The 20,008-nt window shown below is 43.4% G+C and overlaps 1 protein-coding gene across 1 annotated transcript in view; it reads right to left on the bottom strand.

Moving 5' to 3' along the window:
* The window catches only part of EXOC4 (exocyst complex component 4), a 771,568-nt gene that overhangs the window by 40,790 nt on the left and 710,770 nt on the right, over positions 1 to 20,008 (bottom strand). Inside the window, exons 16-17 of the mRNA XM_080666468.1 lie at positions 18,818 to 18,996; positions 15,705 to 15,864 (exon numbers count right to left, since the gene is read on the bottom strand). Of these exons, the coding sequence (XP_080522594.1) occupies positions 15,705 to 15,864; positions 18,818 to 18,996 (339 nt within the window). The remainder of the gene's footprint in view (positions 1 to 15,704; positions 15,865 to 18,817; positions 18,997 to 20,008) is intronic.

Below are 20,008 nucleotides of genomic sequence, written 5' to 3'. Positions count from 1 at the left end.
GTGGTATTTTGTGGAAGAGCCACACTCAAGGGGCCAAAGAGCCGCATGTGGCTAGCGAGCCGCAGTTTGCCGACCACGGATCTAGGAGATTAAGCAAACCTTTTAAGTTAGGACTAATAATGGCTCGCTGATCAGGAATGGACAAGACAGATTAGATGGAGCAGAAAAACTTAATATCCACACACATGATTTGCATTAAAAGGAAATGCAAACACGTAGCTCCTATTTTTAGGGATGAGCCAGCCTTAGCACCAAGCACAGGCTCTTGTGTGTGATAGTATGTCATGCTGGCGGGTACAGAGTCCTCACTATTGTGTTTGCCTGGGTGAGGACCCCTTTTCTGATAGTTACCAAAAGGATATTTTTCCCTCATTTTGCAGGTGAGTGAAGTCAGTATTACCCAAGTAGATCTGCACAGGCCCTGTGGATAGAGAGAGACACCAAGAAAGGAGCTGTAGGTTTTCCAGGAAAAGTGTGTGTGTGTGTAAGTTATAAAAGGGAAAAGAGCTATTAGAGGCTCTTTGGCTTCAGGGCCCATAATTTAAACATATGCCATAGGTGAGAAGGAGCCTCCAAATGCCCTCCGCATCACAAACAGTAAATATTTAAGGCTCATTAGAAGCACTGGCAAATAGCTGATGGCCAGTAACTACAAAATTTAACTAAGGCAATCAGCTTTCTGGCAGACATATGCTTCCCTGTTCAAATGTTAGTGATGTGTCATTATCATTTCAGTACTTTCATCCCTGGAGAACTAGGAAACCAAGAAATAAAAAAAGCAAAATTTCTGAAAACTGAAAAATAAACATTCTCCCATGCTATATAATTAAAGTTAACAAAAGAAGCAGAGCGGCTGCCATGTACATGGAATGGGAGAAGCCGAAACATCAAATGACTGATTTATCACAGCAAGTAATTACTTTATGTTTTTCACTAACATTTCAAGCCTATTATTACTTTCACAGCAGCACACACCAAGAGAAGACTGTCACCTAAGGGAGAAATGGGGAGCCGGGTTGTAATTAATTTCTGGTCGAATATATCACGAAGCCTTAATGTTGTCAATAAAATGCTCTAGCAATGGAAAATCTCCAACATCTCCCCCTCCCTCCTCTGTCCCCAGTACCCCAACATGTTTAATCAGCATCTTGTGGAAGATCTGCCTAGAGGAGAATGCCATGCAGCCTAGTGCAGGCAGCAAAGTCCAGGCCATTGATCCACTCCTTTCCCCGCCCTGTGTAAGGGGTGGTGGGGAGGGGAGTCAATCAGGAGCTGGCCTTTCCTACCCCCACTTGTTTTCTTCCTCATTTGACTGCATCTCCAACTGAGAAAGTGGAAGGTGTGCAATTCTTCGGAGGAACTTAAATATGCAGATGCCAGGCAATGGAAATCATTACAGCAGCAGCCGTAGCCTATATCCTTAAAGGTTAGAGCACAAAGATTAAGAGTGCCTCGAGGACAGAGTGAAACGCTGATCTGAATAAAACCTTTCCATCAATCGGAAAATTGCAGCACAGCAAAGGAGATGCGGAGCTGCAGTAGATGTGACATTTATATTTTTGAGTGCCTACATGTTTATTTTTTGAATTACTGTTCGGAGCCTTATGAGACCTTTCTAGGTCATGCAGAAGCAGTAGCCAGCTCTGCCTGGCCCTCCAGGACATGTGGTGAACAAAAGCTCCAGCCACGAACGTGACTATGAAAGGAAACGGGCCTCGATTACTTCCCTCCTCATCCACACGCAGGCACCAAATACTCAAGTGCCTGTCATGTATCTTGTTTCTCAGAAATCTTTACAGTCTCTTCATGGAACTGAGTTGAAGTTAATCTTCCTTGTGAAAACCTCTCCCGTGATACTCTCTTTTGGGAGCGGAGGGTGGGGGTGGGGTCGAGGTGAACTCCATCTCTGGCCCTCCATCATGGCACTCAGGGCAAGTCATGTCTGTCTGAGGCCCTGTAGTTAATCGTCTGACCAAACCCTTTATTTTGTTGATGAGGAAACTTCAGCCAAGAGAGTTGAAGTGACTTGTCCAGGTGTGTGCATTTATGGGTTGAATTTGTTTGCTGGCCAACCACTGAATAAATGAAATAGTTCTCCCCTAAATTTCCAAGAACACAACCTGACTCAAGGTGCCTGACCTGAGGGATAGTTTTAATGAGGATTCAACTTAATCCAGGACAGGCCTTTCAGGTTATAATTACCTTCACTGTCCTTGAGAGGAGAAAAAAAGAGAAAGGGGGACTAATGGACAATAAGAAGCCGAGAGAAAAATGGCCTAGATGTTGTATGTCTCAAAGAACCCGAGGTTAGGTCAGTATTTCCCCAGGAGTGTCTAAGAACTACCGCATCGGGGTACCCTGAAGCCCTGGGTACACATTAAATACAGTGCAGGTGCCAGGCTCCACCCTCAATCTTCTAAATCCAAAATTTAGGGATGGAGTCAAAGAAGTCTACCTAAAACAAGTTCTCTAGGAAATCCTCAGACCCTGTAGCTTTTGAGAATGATGGTTAACCTGTTTGGTCCTGTGAGGGTTCACGGTGTGCATTTGGGGTTAAGGACAGAGCTCACCAGGGATGCGATCATGTGCTGGGTCTCATTTGCGGGACTGGTCCCAGAGAGCGATGCTGGGCCTCAAGTTATTGCTTCAGGACAGTTGCTTGGAAGTTTGGGCAGAAAACCTACAAGCAGCACTGTGGGCGGGGTCTACAGAGCCCTTTACAGTGAAACTGCTAATTAAAGCTAATCAGAACTGCCAGAGGCCAGAGCTTGACAGTAATGGGGGGACGGGGGGGGGGGGGGGGGGGTGGTGGGCGGGGAAGGGCCAACAACCAGAAAAATACAAGGAAAAAATGTTCAAGAGCTAAGAACCTAATTGAAAGATGAAATCATATTTTAATTAAACAAAGCAAAACAGAGACCCAATATTTACAAGATTACAGCCCTGATTTCATATGGTGAAGAACATACACAGCCTTTGGGGTGGGAGTGAGCTAACTTTGAATCCTGACTTCTTATGTAAGCTGGGACTGCGGCTGGGTGCTGACCACTGAGTTCATGGTGGTCCTCTGGCCTCAGCACTCTGGTTTGTTTTCTTTGAAACTACAAAGGTGTTAAGAAAACAGAAGGCGGGATGGAGAGAGGGCTTCCTGTATAAGATGCAACAAGGAAAGGTGGATGCTGGGGAGGAAGTCTGGCCTGGACATGTTGGCGAAGGGTTGTAGCTCTGCTTTAACAGCTGTAACAACTGTGCCTGTTTCCTGCTTATAAATATCAAAATTAAACATTATATTCTATTTAGAACACAGGAAAGGTCAGCTGCCAGCATCAAGCTTTGCAGTGAGAATTCTAATCGCATCAGTCAGTGATCATCCTTGGGCTTTAGTCACAGAACAAGTTTAACGTCTTTTCAGTACAATGCAATCCTTTCCTGGCAGAAAATGGCCTCCCTGGGTGAGTTAATTTAATTTCCTGATGCTGACGACTACAGGGTCAGTGCAGGGTATACAGATAGCACAATTTGATGAGAGCTTTTGGACAAGTCACTTCTGATTTCCGTCCTCTGGGTTCTTTATTGGAAATAGTAACATGTGTCATCTATGCTAATCTCTGAATCATTCCAATTGCAGCATATTGCTCCAAAGAGAAGACACTGTCTGTCAACAATACCTAAAGTATATATGTACAAGGTCTGGCAACATTAGTTGAGCATAATCAAAAGGAATCTTAGAATCAAAGCCTCACACCTGAGATATGCTCATGAGAAATCAAACACTAACACTGACAGGTATTTTTTGAGAGCATTATAAGTACTCATTGTTTTGGGGTGCTTTCTTGGGGATATGCAGACCAGCAGGCATACTCATCTGACTTCAAAGAGCCATAATTAAACAACCAATTTAGATCAATTGTTGGAATATACAGAATCTATTATATGTGCAATAAACACAGAAAAAGATCAGAAGAAAGTCGAATGGTCAGAAACAGGGTAGCAAAGCCTAATGAAGGTTTAATTAGGGAGATGTAATGTTTAAATCTACTTACACAAAGATCTTGAATATTTTTCTCAAAGATCAAGCCATATCAATTCTTGGTTTACTATTACATTTTATTAACTGGCACATGTCTTTCTACAGGCAGAAAAAGCTATTTAACCCAGCATATTTCTCCATTTACTCCGGCCCCTAGGAAAGTCAGAGCTAACTCTGCATTACCATTAAATTCAAGAAGTGTAACAGAATTTTGGGGAGCATTTTCACAAAAAGAATTTGGATAGCAGACTAATCTCTTATAAAAATTAATCACAAATCAACATGGTTAATAATCTTGAGTCAAAAATCTTGAGTATTATAGATAAAGTCTAAATCAGGAATAGGTTACCCCAGAACTGAAAAGACACCTATATCAATGGCAGAATAAAGCTGGGGCGGGGGTGTGTGTGTGTGGGGGGAAACAAACAGAGAAAAAGATGTGAAAATATTTTGGATTTTTTTTTAAAGTAACAAAATTGCTCCCCTAGCAAGGCAGTCAGAGAAAATTTTAGTGCTATCATGTAAAGGCATTTCATGTTGTCAGCCAAGTCACCTCTGAAGCCTACCTCAGGCAGCACCATTCTTTGGAGATTTAGACCATGGTACTCATCTGTCTGGATGACTGGGGTGTGCCCAGCAGATGGCAGCATGTCACTGCTAATCCCTGATCACACCACCCTGGTCACTCAGGCAGGAAACCTATAACCTTTTCCTGCAGGAAATCAAACTAATGACTTGGTGCAATAGGTTCATAGGAAAAAACCTACCAAACAGCTCCTGGGGGAGGATTAAACATTCTCAGCCCTCCAGAGATCAAGGTCAAGGACAAAGCAGGGTACCAAGTGATATGTTTTGTTTCCAGGTTGGCTTTGGACTTGGGAACATCCTTCCGTATCCTCTTCAGGGGTTCCTCTTCCTCCTCACGCTCCTCCCTGGACATGCTGGTTGGTGTTCCTGGGGGTTGTTCTGCACCCACAGTGTTTACTTCCTCTAATGGCTTAAAGGACAACTCTATGCTGATGACTCCCCAAGTCTGTTTGCTCTCCCCCAAGCTTCCAGCCTACACATGCACTTGCGTATGGGAAGTCTCATTTGGAAATCCCACAGGCACCTCAGACTCATGTCCACAGATGATCCTGCTTCATCGAATCTACCCGTCCCTCCTCCTGCAGGCTCATCTTATTTGATGGTGACCCAGCTAGACACCCATGTCAGCCAGTAGATTACCCTCACTATTCAATCACTCTCTAAATCAGGGGTCCTCAAACTTTTTAAACAGGGGGCCAGTTCACTGTCCCTCAGACAGTTGGAGGGCCGGACTATAGTTTAAAAAAATAACTATGAACAAATTCCTATGCGCACTGTGGGCCCGGGACGAGTCGGCTGCTAAGCAGGACAGGCAGTGGCACCCCGTGGGCCAGATAAATGTCCTCGGCGGGCCGCATGTGGCCCACGGGCTGTAGTTTGAGGACACCTGCAATCCTGACAACTTCAGCTCCTTCATACTTCTCAAGTCTCTCCTCCATCCCCACTAGCTCTGACCTCTTCAAACCCCATACACCTCTTGCTTAACAGTCACCTTCCAATGGGTCTGCAAGCCCTCCAGTTTTATTGGCCTCAAATCCATTTCCCACATAGCTGCTGAAATCATCTACTTAGAATGCAAATCTGACCATCTCACTTTTCCACTTAGAAGCCTTCAGCCACTGACAGTATGAAGTCCAAACATCTTAACTTTATCACCCAGGAGTATTTATTGAATGTCAGGTACTGCTCTAGGCTCAGGGACTATAGAAATGAATAGTCTTTGCCCTAGAAAGCTCACATCTACCAGTACTTCCAGTAGATGGGGAATTGACAAACTGTGTTTGAAAGCAGCTGCACAATTTATACTCCTGCCAACAATGTACCAGGGTTCCAGTTTCTCCACATCTTCTCTAACACTTGTCATTTTGATTAGAGTAACCCTAGTGGGTGTGATGTGGTATCTCACTGGGGTTCTGTTTCGCATTTCCTTAAAAGTGAATGATGGTGAGCATCTTTTCATATGCATATTGGCCATCTATGTACCTCCTTAGGATAGAAGTCTATTCAAATCCTATGCCTATTTTTTTAATCAACAAATTTTTCCCCTCCAAGAGTTTTACATTTACAGAAAAATTGAAAAGGCAGTACAGAGATTTCCCAGATAACTTACACTCCATTTTCCTATTATTAACATCTTATATCAGTATGGTAACTCTATCAAAATGAATGAACCGATATTGATACATTGTTATTTACTAAAGTTCACAGTTTATTCACATTTTCTTAGTTTTTACCTAATGTCCTCTTTCTGGTCCATGATCCCATCCAATTACCACATTACATGTAGTTGTCCTGTCTTCTCAGGCTCCTTTTGGCTATGATAGCTTCTCAGACTTTCCTTGTTTTTTAAAATATGTTTTTATTGCTTTAGAGAGAGAAGAAGGTAAAGGGGAAAAGAGGGAGGGGGAGAGAGAGAGAGAGAGAGAGAGAGAGAGAGAGAGAGAGAAATCAAAGGGTTGTTCCCTCCCATATGCACCCCAAATGTGCCCTGACTGGGAATCGAACTGGTGACCTTTTGGTGCATAGGATGACACTCCAACCAACTGAGCCACACCAGCCAGGACAGAATTTCCTTGTTGTTTTTTATGACCTTGAAGTTTTGAGGTGTACTGGTCAGGTATTATATAGGGTCCTCTTCCATGAATATATGCCTGATTTTTTTTCCTCATGATTATACAAGGGTTATGGGTTTGGGGGAAGAAGATCATAGAGGTAAAGTGTCACTTTCATCTCCCTGTATCAATGGTACATCTGTCAGCATGATTTATGCTTGTTCACATTGACCTTGACCACCTGGCTCAACTACTATTTTTCAGATTCCTCTACTATAAAGTTACTTTCCCCCAATCCACAGGTATTCTTTGGAAGTACTCTGTGTATCCTACACTTAAGAAGTGGGAAGTTAGAATCCCCCTCCTTTAGGGTAGAGTAGCCACACAACTTATTTGGAATGCTTCAGCACAGATTGGTCTCTTTTCCTCACTAATATATTCAATCACTTATTTATATCAGCATGGACTCATTGATATTTTTTATGCTTTGGGTTAAAATACAATACTACTTTTTTTATTGTTTTGTTTTTGGTCAAATTGTCCAACTTTGAGTATTTGAAGCTCTTTCAGTTGGTTCCTGTGGCCCTTGACACATCCCATCACTGCATTGTGTGTGTGTTTTTTTAGTACGCCCTTATTTTGTTACTGCAAGATGTTCCAGGCTCATCTTGTATATTTCCTGTCCCAGTCCTAAAATTATCTAGTTCTCCCAGGAGCTCTGGGATCTTCCATTTGAGAATAATATTACAACCAAGATCTAGGCACTAGGTGCACTTAATGCTACAGGGGTGCCTTTACCTATTTTCTAATTTTGCTATTTGTCGTTGTATTATTTTTTATTATTTACTAGAGGCCCGGTGCATGAAATTCGTGCACGGGGGTGTGTGTCCCTCAGCCCAGCCTGCACCCTCTCCAATCTGGGACCCTTCGAGGGATGTCCGAATGCCCGTTTAGGCCCGATCCCATAAACGGGCAGTCGGACATCCCTCTCACAATCCAGGACTGCTGGCTCCCAACTGCTCGCATGCCTGCCTTCCTGATTGCCTCTAACCGCTTCTGCCTGCCAGCCTGATTACCCCCTAACCACTCCCCTGCCAGCCTGATTGATGCCTAACTGCTCCCCTGCCAGCCTGGTCACCCCTAACTGCCCTCCCTTGCAGGCCTGGTCACCCCTAACTGCCCTCCTCTGTAGGCCTGGTACCCCCCAACTGCTCTCCCCTGCAGGCCTGGGTCCTCTCCAACTGCCCTTCACTGAAGGCCCGGTCACCCCCAACTTCCCTCCTCTGCCAGCCTGGTCACCCCTAACTGTCCTCCCCTGCAGGCTTGATCGCCCTCAACTGCCCTCCCTTGCAGGCCTGGTCCCTCCCAACTGACCTCCCCTGCTGGCCATCTTGTGATGGCCATCTTGTGTCCACATGGGGGCAGCCATCTTCTGTGTTGGAGTGATGGTCAATCTGCATATTACTCTTTTATTAGATAGGATAGAGGTCTGGTGCATGGGTGGGGGCCAGCTGGTTTGTCCTGAAGGGTGTCCCGGATGAGGGTGGGGGTTCCCTTGGGGTGTGGGGCGGCCTGGGTGAGGGGCCTGTGTTGGTTTGCAGGCCGGCCACGCCCCCCAGCGACCCAAGCGGAGGCCCTGGGATCTGGGATTTATCTATCTTCAATTGAAACTTTGTAGCCTTGAGCGGAGCCAAGCCTTCTGCTCGCTCCGTGGCAGCAGCCATTTCTGTTGGGATTTATTTATCTTCTATAATTGAAACTTTGTAGCCTTAAGCAGAGGCCAAAGCAGGCCAGGGCTGCAGAAGCTTGGCTTCGTCCATCGCTGGGGGTAACCCTAGCCTCCTACCCTCTCCAGCTCTGTGGCTGCTGCCATTTCTGTTTGGATTTATTTAACTTCTATAATTGAAACTTTGCAGCCTGGAGTGGAGGCCTGGGCTGGCAAGGGCAGGTGGAAAGCTTGGGTTCCTTCATTGCCGGGGAAACCCAAGCCTCCTTCCTGCTCTCTGTGGCCGCAGCCATCTTGGTTGGGTTTATTTGCATATTCGCTCCTGATTGGCTGGTGGGGTGGCTTGTGGGCGTGGATTGTGGGTGTAGCGGAGGTATGGTCAATTTGCATATTACTCTTTTATTAGATAGGATTGTCAAAGTTTTACATATGTCTTTTTCCCCAGTTGATCCCCCCCGCCCCCGCCTTTGTATTATTGAGTTGTAAGAGTTTTTTATATGTTCTGGATACAAGACTCTTTATCAGATATATCATATGCAAATATTTTCTCCCAATCTATTTGTTATCTTTTCACTTTCTGATTCAATGTCTTATTGAGTTAAACAAATATGGTATATTGTACTTTTCCATATACTAGTAAACCCGTGTTCAGAGGAGTCATTTCAGGCAGGATTTATTTTATCCTTTGGTACTTAGGTCTCAAATGGCTCTTTTTCTACCAATCAGATGTCTCTGTTGGCTTCTGTGGAGTAAATGTTCCCATGTATGGGCACTATACGTAGGCAACATAGGTCTTCACTGGTTAAGTGAATAGATATAGACCAGCTCCAAAGCTAACTCAGAGTTGCTGGAAGGGGACTGGAAAGGGACGGGTGTGGCATCTGGGAGCAGAGACTGCCCTTCATTAAAAATGAAGTTGCCCAGGTATTTATCCTTCTAGAGAAGGGGTGGGGAATGTCTGGCCCACGGGTTGTATAAGGCCTGAGAAATCATTTGATCTGGCCCTGCCAAGGCATTAGGGGTGAGTTATTTAAATGTTTGACCAAATATAGCAGGGTAATTTTTAAGTTGATAATTTTGTATGGCCCACAAATGATGTTATAAATATGTAAATGGCCCTTGGCAAAAAAAAAGGTTCCCCACCCCTGTTCTACAGGGATCAGGGATCACAACTCTGCTTTATGATGGGAAACACAGTGCACAGTAGTAACTATCCTGGGAAGTGCAGAGCTTTCTCTGTAAGCACCCAACAAGAAAAGAGAAGCTGCCCATCTGATTTTTTGCAGTTCACAACAGAAACACTCTAATCATTGCATTCCCTCCCAGGAAACTGAGGAGGGAGAAGCCTGCTCCAAATGCATGGACAGCTTGCTTCTACACTGGGTAAACTGTGTAGTGAGGATAAGGAAATGCAAACCAAAGCATTTCAGGCCTCTTGTGGGGCCTGTCTTTGGCCAATTCTCTGTCTGGAGTGGATGTAACCTACCAGCAGCATTTGACACAGATGAAGACACCTCTTCTTAAAACACTTTCTTCACCTGACTTCTTGGACAGCCTCTCCTGGTGGTCCTCCTACCCCTGACTGCTCTTTAGGTTCCTCCGCTGGCCCTGCTCCAGCACCCCAACATCCAAACAGTGGAGTGCCACTCAGTTCCTGGACAGCTCCTTTTTCTTCTCTAAGTTGTTCTTGCGAGCTCACCTCTCCCTGTCTCACAGCCTTAAATCCCAGCTTCATGCTGATAAGCCAAGCTCCTCTTCCCATCCCAGACCTCTTTCCTGAGCTCTAGGTTCATATATGCAGCTCTCTTCTTCATCTCTATTCAGATGTCTAATAGGCACATTAAACTTAACATTCCAAGCCCAAACTTTTGATCTCCCCTTCCTAACTGCCCCTTAACCCCTCCCCCGCCATCCCAATTCTGGCTCAGGGCCCGGCTCATTTTCCTTTCAGCAAATGAAAACTCCATCCTGCCAGCTGCTGAGAAAAAAGAGCCTTGGAGTCATTGGCTCACTTGCGACCTTCAGCAAATCCTATCAGCTGTATTTTTAAAATACATCCTCGTCTGACCACCTGCCGTCTTCACCACTGCTACCATCTTGCTGTGAATCACCACCATCTTTCACTTGGATCACTGTAGTCTCTTTCTAACAGCTCCATCTGCTTCTGCCCTTGCCTGCAACCTCCTCTTCTCAATCGTCTATTTTCAACCTAGCAGCCCGAGTGATTCTTTTATAGTGTAAGTCAGATTAGGGCACGTTTCTGTTCCAAACCCTAACAGCTTCCTGCCTCACTCACAGTAAAAGCCAACACATCATTACAGCAGGCTTCAAGATCGCAGCCTCTTAGATTAAACCTCTGACCCCACCTCCTACTCGTCCCCTTGCTCATCCCCTTCAGCCACACTGGCCTTTCTGCTGTTCTTCAAATGCCAAGCACACTCCTCCCTCTGCGCTTTGCTCTTAGACTCCTGCTCATAAAGAGCATTTCTGGAATGCTCTTCCCCTAGAGAGCCACATAATTTACTCTTACTCTTCCTTTAGCTCTGTCCTTAAATGCTATCAGCTTATTAAGGAATCCACAAAAACTCCAAAACTGAAGATTACATTCACATTATACCCTCGTGCACTCAATTCTCCTTCCCATGCCTAGTTTTTTTTCCATAGCATGTACCTTTTTCTGACATACATATACACTGAGTGGCCAGATTATTATGATCTCTGAATGCGTAATAATCTGGCCACTCAGTATATATATTAGAGGCCTGGTGTATGAATTCGTGCATGGGTGGGGTCCAGCCAGTCTGGCCAGGGGGAGGGGACATCGGCGGTTGGGCGGCCTGCCTTTTGGTCGAACTCCTGGTCGAGGGGAGAATTTGCATATTAGCCTTTTATTACATAGGATATACACTGAGTGGCCAAATTATTATGCATTCAGAGATCATAATAATCTGGCCACTCAGTGTATTTTACTTATGTATGTCTTGCCCTACAATAATGCAAATTCCGTAAGGGGAGGATTTACAGAGGATGCATTCTCAATAAGTATCTGTTGAATGAATGAATGAATGAATGAATGAATGAATGAAGGCAGGAACACAAGGGTGAGGAAGTGTTTGTTTCTATGTGTTAGAACTCCCCTTACCACTCCTAAACCTTAGCTTTCATTTCCTTACCTTTGTCAGATTGAGGAATGAGAGATACCATTCTCAGGAAAACAAAAATAAGAAAATAATCAAAGAGAGATGACACCTTGAAGGAGGAAAGCAGAAAACAGAAGTGACAGGAGAGATAAAGGAGAAAAGAGAGGCAACTGTAATGAGAGAGACAGACACAAAGAGGAAATTTGGGGGAGGGAGAGGAGGGGGAGAACTAGGAAGAAAACTCCAGGGTATTCTTTCTGAGTAATGGCCTCACAAACTATAAACACTGCCAGGTCCACTGTGGGGACTTCAGTGCCCACTCAGACTCCTGAGATACACCAGACTGTCCCCAGTGACTCAGCTCTGGAGAAGTGACAGCTCAGGGTAGGATGATGTCTGATGACAGGAATTAAAAAGCACACTGATAAAGCCTTCCACTTTTCAGTTAATCCCAGCAATTTTCCAGGACAAAGCCTCTTTCTGCGTTTGAAAATTAATCTTGGAGTCAGAGGGTGAGAACCACAGCAGAGGTCATTACCACAGGGCACAGGGTCTCTGCAATTCTGGTGATCACACAGGCCATCTTGACCCTTTGCTCACCCAAAGTTTATCCTCCTATTAGAGATTAGACAGAGCACAGGTGTGTATAAAAAGAGACAACTTCACACCACCGCAAGCAGAAGAATGAACATAAACAGAGTTCCCTCAGAGCCCTCATTTCTTTATTACAGAAAGGGAGTTAGTTTTCCCACTGGCCAGAACAGCTATGGAAGAGAAAAACTTACAAGCATCTTGCAACTTCTTGTTAAATAAGTTTTCTGACACATGCTGACTGGTGATTAATTACTGTGTTAGAAGATAACATTCCTATAGAGATTGGCCGGAAATACAGCTGCTGTCCATGCTTGATTAGACATTGCCTGAGGAATGCTGAGGCACACAGCTTCAGTCTATCATTTCTGGCTATTTTGGTATTGCTGTTACATTTATTTTACATAGCTTCAAGTTCAGTAGAATTGATGGAGCCCATTTCACAAAACCGTCCCTCCCGAAATCGGAACAGAAACAAGTTAAGGCTGTAAAGTGTGTCTATGTAGGTGTGTGTGTATGAGGGCAAGAGAAAATGAGGGGCAAGGCCTATGAAGAGTAGGGATACATTACTCCTCTCTGTAACACTTTCCACCCTACAAAGAAAGGACTGTAAGGGGGATGATTGGTTCCTTAAAAGCCTAGAAGGAAACTGAACCATGTCAGCTGATTAAACCTTTCAGGGCATTGATGATAAAACTGAACTTTGGCCTTATCCAAGCCCTTCACCAACACTAAAAGAAGCCTGGATTTGGTACCTGTTCATTAGTCCCATGTACAAGATGAGCATTTACTCTGGACCGACACTAAGGAAACAGACAGGAAGAGTCTCGGCCCCGTGAGCTTAGAGTGTGGTAAGATGTCTTCTGACCCAGGATGGGAAGGACAGAATCAGCCAATGCCATACATTTACACTAGCCTATTTCATAACCCACCAAGAGTAGAGAGTAACAACAAGCAGTGCCTGTCCCACATGGCCACATTTCAGCTTACACCCTCTTCCCTGGACTTCAGTCACAGATCCAACTGGGAAAGGCATGCCTCGGTTGCTGTTCAGTTATTTCACTCTGACCACCAATGCCAACTCCAATACTGCCCAGTCAGCATTCTATTATTCAGATGCCAATTTTTTCTAGTATGTGTTTGAGCCCCATACTGTCTGCCAAAAACTGTGTTAATTTACTTATTTCAGCTAAATAAAAAAATCATTTAAAAAGGATGATTGGATTTAGGAAAATATATTCCTCCGAGAATTAGTAATGCCTTTCTCTATCCCTCAGGCCTCCACGTTCTTATGTTCCCCTTGTCAATGTTATTATGAGACTAATTCAATAATGAGATCATTCCCCATAGAGCGGCCAAATAAATGCAGCATTCAGTCACACCTGGTTTCTCTAATCTGGGCAAGAAAGGCTTTCCACCAAATTTAGCCTAAAATAGGGAATTTAATGAACACACATACACACACACACACACTCGCTCTCTCTCACACATGTAGGGGAAAAATAAGACAGGGAAGGAGGACAGAGAAGCAGAACAGGGCAACAGTGGAACAAACACAGTGACAGATTGGAGAAGAAAGGTTAAACACAAAGATATATGGCCATGTGATTCCAAAGCAAAGTTCCTAGCATACGTCTTAATAATTGTCAAGGTAATATAATACTTCATCGTTCCTTAAATGTCTCAAGAATTGTTTCAAATTTTCCTGAACTTCTTAGAGAATCAAAATATCAAGCGAAAAGACACAGAAGTACTAGATATGAGGCAAGAACACTGTGGATTATTAAAAACAAATGACTTCTTAGCCATAAAGGAGTCTGTGGAATAATTCAGCTAGATATAAGCTTAGCACTGAAAAGCCATAATCATCATCTATCCTCTTCAAAACTGGTTAAACTTTCATTAAAACACCGAAGGTCTGATGACTGAAGCAAGGTATAAATGGTGTTGAGACCTCATAAAGAGAGAATAAAATTAACTCGCAAATTTGAAAAGACACATTATAAAGAAACATTAAACACCGAAATCAGCAAACCTAGAAAAGAGGAAGTGCTGTTTAAAAGCAGCAGCTTCAATTACAGGAAAACGAGGGGAGGCAGGTTTCCTCTGGGATGAGATAGAAGAGATGAGGAAATAGATTCATGTAAAAATACATTCAATACCTGTTGTTTATAATGAGAGGAAAAAAGGGCAAATCCAATGTCTGCAAATTTGCAAGTTATTAAATAAATAAATTATGGTTCATTTACAATGTGAAATTAAAAGTACTATTTTCAGGCATTAAAAGTAATATTTTCAAGGAATATTAATAAATATGGGGAAAATCATGTTTTCAAAAAGTATAATGATTTGATAAGGAAAAATACAATTAAATAAATATAAAGCCACATTAACATGGTTTTAATTTTGTAGAAAGAGAAATTGTATGTATACGCATGTGCAAAAACTCCCCTACACACAGAATACGTGCACAAAAACCAGGAGAAAGTATACCCAATATCACGGTCTCGAGATTAAAAGTTTACGAGTAATGTTTATAATCTTCTTTGTATTTTATGTTACATACTAGAGGCTCAGTGCATGGATTCGTGCACTGGTGGCATCCCTTAGCCTGGCCTGCACCCCCTCACAATCTGGGACCCCTCAGGGGATGTCGGACTGCCAGTTTCGGCCCAATCCCTGCAGGCCAGGCTGAAGACCCACTGGTGCATTCTATATAGATGTTATGCAATAGCATATAATACTTTTATAACCCACCCCCCCCCACCAAAAAAAAAAGTTAGTCAAGTTTTGCAGCAAGAAAAACATAGGTTAAATAATAGGAAAAATTACCTAATGAATGCTTTGTTTCCAATAGAATTTTATAGAATTACTTTCTCTATGACTGACGAAAATCTATTTCATTTATTTTTGCTTTTTAAAAATTGAGATATAATTGATATATAGCATATTAGTTTCAGTTGTACAACACAATTATTTGATATATGTATATATTGCAAAATGGTCACACTAAATTTAATTAATATTAAGCACCTGTTTAACTTTTTCTTTTTAAAATATTTTTTTCCTATTGATTTCAGAGAGGAAGGGAGAGGGAGAGAAAGATAAAAAAAATCAATAATGATAGAGAATCATTGATTGGCTGCTTCCTGCATGTCCCACCCTGGGGATCAAGCCCGCAACCCAGGCATGTGTTCTGACTGGGAATCAAACTGTGACCTCCTGATTCATGGTTGATGCTCAACCACTGAGCCACACCGGTTGGGCTAAACCCGTGTTTGGCAAACTGCAGCTCACGAGCCACATGCGGCTCTTTGGCGCCTTGAGTGTGGCTCTTCCACAAAATACCACGGCCTGGGTAAGTCTATTTTGAAGAAGTGGCATTAGAAGAAGTTTAAGTTTAAAAAATTTGGCTCTCAAAAGAAATTTCAATCGTTGTACTGTTGATATTTGGCTCTGTTGACTAATGAGTTTGCTGACCACTGGGCTAAACTAACTTTTTAAGAACCAATAATCTACTTTAAAAAATGACATCATAGGCTTTGGTACAAGGAACTGAGCCCAATCGTCCCTCTTACCTTGCAAAGTCCAGGTCTGCCTCCCGTGACATGGTGATGTTGGTCAAATTCTGCTGAAGAACAAAAATGTTCCTGCACATTTTCTTGATGCCAGACTCACTGATGCGCCGGAAGTACTGGGCACCATTAATGAGGATGCAGGAGATCAGGTGTCCTAGGCCTGATGGATGGGCACAGGGGTAGGGAGACAAGAAACAATAGGTTAGTGACCTCTTACATAAACTGACACACAGGATTTCTCTCTTCTAATCCTCCACCATTTAAATGACCAAAGAATACACATCTCTGATGGCTGCACCAGCTAGTGTCACAATGATTTCAGAGTATTTATATGCTGCCCTGGTACTGAAAAATGGGGAGACTTTGCTGGCAACAAAACCTGGTAAATACACAGCTCCAGCACTGCCACGTACACCCAGTCACCATGCCAGGGCTTGGAGAATATGCCAGGTTTCATAAACTATTCAGTGCAGGAACTCTTTTCCTGTACAGGTATTTTGGGAGTGGAGAACACATGTAAATACAATGATGTGTTTGATCTCCTCTTTCTCCCACAAAATAGGTAGGAGTATATGCTACCTCAAAAGTTGCTTCGGGACCTACCTAAGCAAAAATAAATCAATAAGAAATTGGGCTATTGGCACTGATGCTAATACACCTCAACATTGATAGTGGAGTATATTTCTGAAGTAGCAACTGGAGAGAATGTAAGCAGAAGCAAAGTGTGAAAGAAAAGCAGATCACGCATTAACTGTTGCATTCCTCCGAGATAGCTATGGGCATTTCTAGTCTGATAAGTGGTTTGTTCTTGTCACCAAAGGACTATCTTGAGGTCTATGAAACTGACCAAGAGCAGGTCAGAACATCAACAACTACAGGTCCCATTCAGGGTATCCTATGTAATTGAGTTCAGAACAACCCGAGGCACATGTAGATTACCATTTCAAGAAGCCAGATTCTAATTCTAAATACTTGGAATTAAGTAAACTTGTAGTTCTTCTTTTTCCCTTTTTCTTGCAGAGCTGGACTCTAGCAGGCTGTTTCCCCAGAACTTGAGTGCTAGTCTGACTGGTCCCAAACGGTCTGCTGTATTTGTTACTTTCCTCTTCTGAAGGCATGGTCCCTCCATGGTGACTGTGGCTCAAGTCAGAGCTTAGGGTGCATCTTTGGGTGTAATGGCTCCCTCTGTCTTCAGAATGAGTTTCCCCTCCATTAGGATGAAGGTGGCAAAGGGAGAGGAAGGTGTGTTCTATCTTGTTCTGCTATCCTCACCAACATTGCTTCCAGCCCACAAACCCACTTGCATGTGCTAGTACTTGAAAGTGAGGAAAAGACACACAGGGATTTTACATTAATGACAGACAACTGACTTCTGTGAAAAATCTCTGCAGGTCAAGTTTTGGCTGCTACTCCTGAGTCCATACCTCCAGGTATAATTCTGTCCTGACATTTGCAGTAGATCCTAAGTGTAGGCAATGGGTATGGGCAGGTGGATTGTTTGTAAAGAATAATAAATACTGCCCGGCCGGTGTGGCTCAATGGTTGAGCATCGACCTATGAACCAGGAGGTCATGGTTTGGTTCCTGGTCAGGGCACATGCCCCAGTTTCAGGCTTGATCCTCAGTAGTGGGCATGCAGGAGGCAGCTGATAGATGATTCTGTCTCATCATTGATATTTCTATCTCTCTCCTCTCCCTTCCTCTCTCTGAAATAAATGAAAACATATATAAAAAAGAATAGTAAATACTAATAACTATATTACATAAAAATTTATGTAATACATAATAATAACAAATAATAAAACCTATTAGAAGTTGGTCTCTTTATGTTATCACTATACACCAGCAATTCTAAACCACAGCTGGGATGAAGTACTTCCCCCCAGCTACTCATGGAAGTACTAAATATGAGGCAGGAACACTTACCTGTCACCTCCTCCCCCAGCTTGGGGAACTCAATATTACACCCTTTGAATTTAGAAAATTACATCGCAGAGAAATAACTGGCTTTTAAAACATAAAGTCTGAAACTTTCCTAGTTAAAACCAATTCTAAGTCAGAGGATCAGGCCTGTATTTTGAGACGTGGTCTCCCAGCAGGATTACATGTGAAGAAATGCCTGGGCACAATGAGAGGAAAACTCTGGGAAAGAGAATGTAGGACTTGGAAGAGCCCCAGTAAAGACCGGAGAGGACTTTGCAGGAGGGAAAAGTGAATTCTCAGATGGACACCTCAGATTCAAGCTACAGAGCGTAATCGCTGCCCCCAAATCCATTGTGCCAGGTGCTCACTAACAGCTAGCTTTATGATATGATTTAAAGAAAAAGTAGGATTTGGAGGTCCACATTCTCTGGAACACAACTGTTTCATGAAGCAATCAACGACCAGGCATCACTCACTGCCTCTCTTCAGGTGGCTACAATCCTTTAGACGATGCACCTCTGAATAGTTGTAAACAACACTGGTTTCATTCCAGGACACACCATGGATGCTTTTAGCGCCCAGGTCTATGTACAAAGAAACCAAAACAAGAAAAGAGGGAAGGCAATGTGAAGTCCTGACAGGGATCCTAGGAGGGAATTCAGCAGGAAAAATTACCTGCTTGGCACCGCAGTGCTGTCTTCATACCCTCCCCTGCCTGCGGCCCGCCCTGAAGGCATTCAGGATGCAGCCTTCTTAAAATCAATGCCCATCGGAGGTTGCCTTTGTTTTCCAACAATAACACATTCTCAGAGAGAAAATTTTAGCCAGGAGGGATTTTTTCAGGACCCTCTCCTCATGGTGTATGTTTCTTTTTCTTTTATGAGTTCCTCTTGAGTGAATTCAGGGCCCTCCACACATTTACCCAATGGCTCATGAGTGGCATGTCAGGGAGGCAGCCGGCTGCCATCTGCCTTATCTTGGATTAAATCTCCTTATCAACCAGGAGCAGATGGCAGCCATATTGTTGTCTACCTGGCTATACAGAGATACCAGGCATTGCTGCTTTAAGCAAAAAAGATATAAAAGTTCCAACAACCTTTCCCCACAAGTTTTAAACTTCGATGATAGAGAAAAATCAGGCCACCGGCCCCTCCCTCCCTCCTGAACACACAGGGACAGGGCAGGGCTGACCTTCAAAGATGTATTGGAACTTGTGCTGCTGCAGGCTGGCACCCATGGCCTCTTCGATGGCACTGATGTCTTTGTTGAGCTTGACCACCAGAGGGTCATAATCCATACTTTCCACGTTGGCAACAATGGCATAGTTCCCCTCCTTTGCAAGAGGGATGAGATAGTGGAAACAGTGAACCCTGGAAAAGACAGAGAGATGGGGAGAGCAATTAGCAATTCATCTTTCTGATGAGAATAATGATCTTTTTGTGATAGTGCACTCAAAATTTACAGAAGCAGTGGTCTGTAAAACTGCATGTGCCCCTCCCCCTTTCACCAGAAAGCCACCTTGGTTACTCCACAGAACAGCTAAGTGATCTTGAGCAAATCAGAGTCCTTGGTCCTTGCTTATTTAATCCACATGCTGTGAGGGAGAAATAGATCAGTTCTACAATCCTTTTCAGTGACAAGACTGCATGCATAGTGTGAAAAGCATTACATTTTTCAACAGATATCGTTGTAGTAAAAATGAGAGGCAGATATCACAGATCTAAAATGTGTAAGCTGTATAATGAGACTACATTGGTTTCAATTCCCAATTCCAGCCCTTATTAGCTGTGTGGTTTCAGACAAGTTATTTTCTCTCTCTGTCTCGGTTTCCGTATCTGTGCAATGGGAATGAGAACAATACCTGAGGAGCTACCACATAGAAAGTGTTTCGCATAGGGCCTGGCACAGAGGAAGTGCATAGTAAGGCTGGATGTCATCACTATTAGCATATTTATTAATGTTAGTCTATTACTTAAATAAAACACAAAACATCCATGAATTTGTTAAAAATTGTGCTAGGCCCTGGGAATGTAAGACTCAATTTGTGTCCTTGAACACTGCAACCTGGTAGGGCTGACCAAGAAAAAAATGACCAAAAGAGGGCAGTGTTTCCCTAAGAAGCACATACACTGCTAGTGTCTGGAAAGGGCATATCTGAATGAGCTGGAGGAAGAAGTGTATTTCTGTGCTGAAATGGCCTGAGTCATTCTGGCTAGGCACAATTCTTCATTTCTTTTTATTTGATTTTACTGAATTTATTGGGGTGACATTGGTTAATAGAATTATGTCGGTCTCAGCCCTACCATTCTATAATACATTGCATTGTGTGTTCACCACCCCAAGTCAAGTCTCCTTCCATCACCATTTATCCCCCCATACCCT

This window comes from Plecotus auritus (assembly GCF_963455305.1).
Source record: "Plecotus auritus genome assembly, chromosome: 4".
NCBI lineage: Eukaryota > Metazoa > Chordata > Mammalia > Chiroptera > Vespertilionidae > Plecotus > Plecotus auritus.
This window is presented reverse-complemented; position numbering and strand designations above follow the sequence as displayed.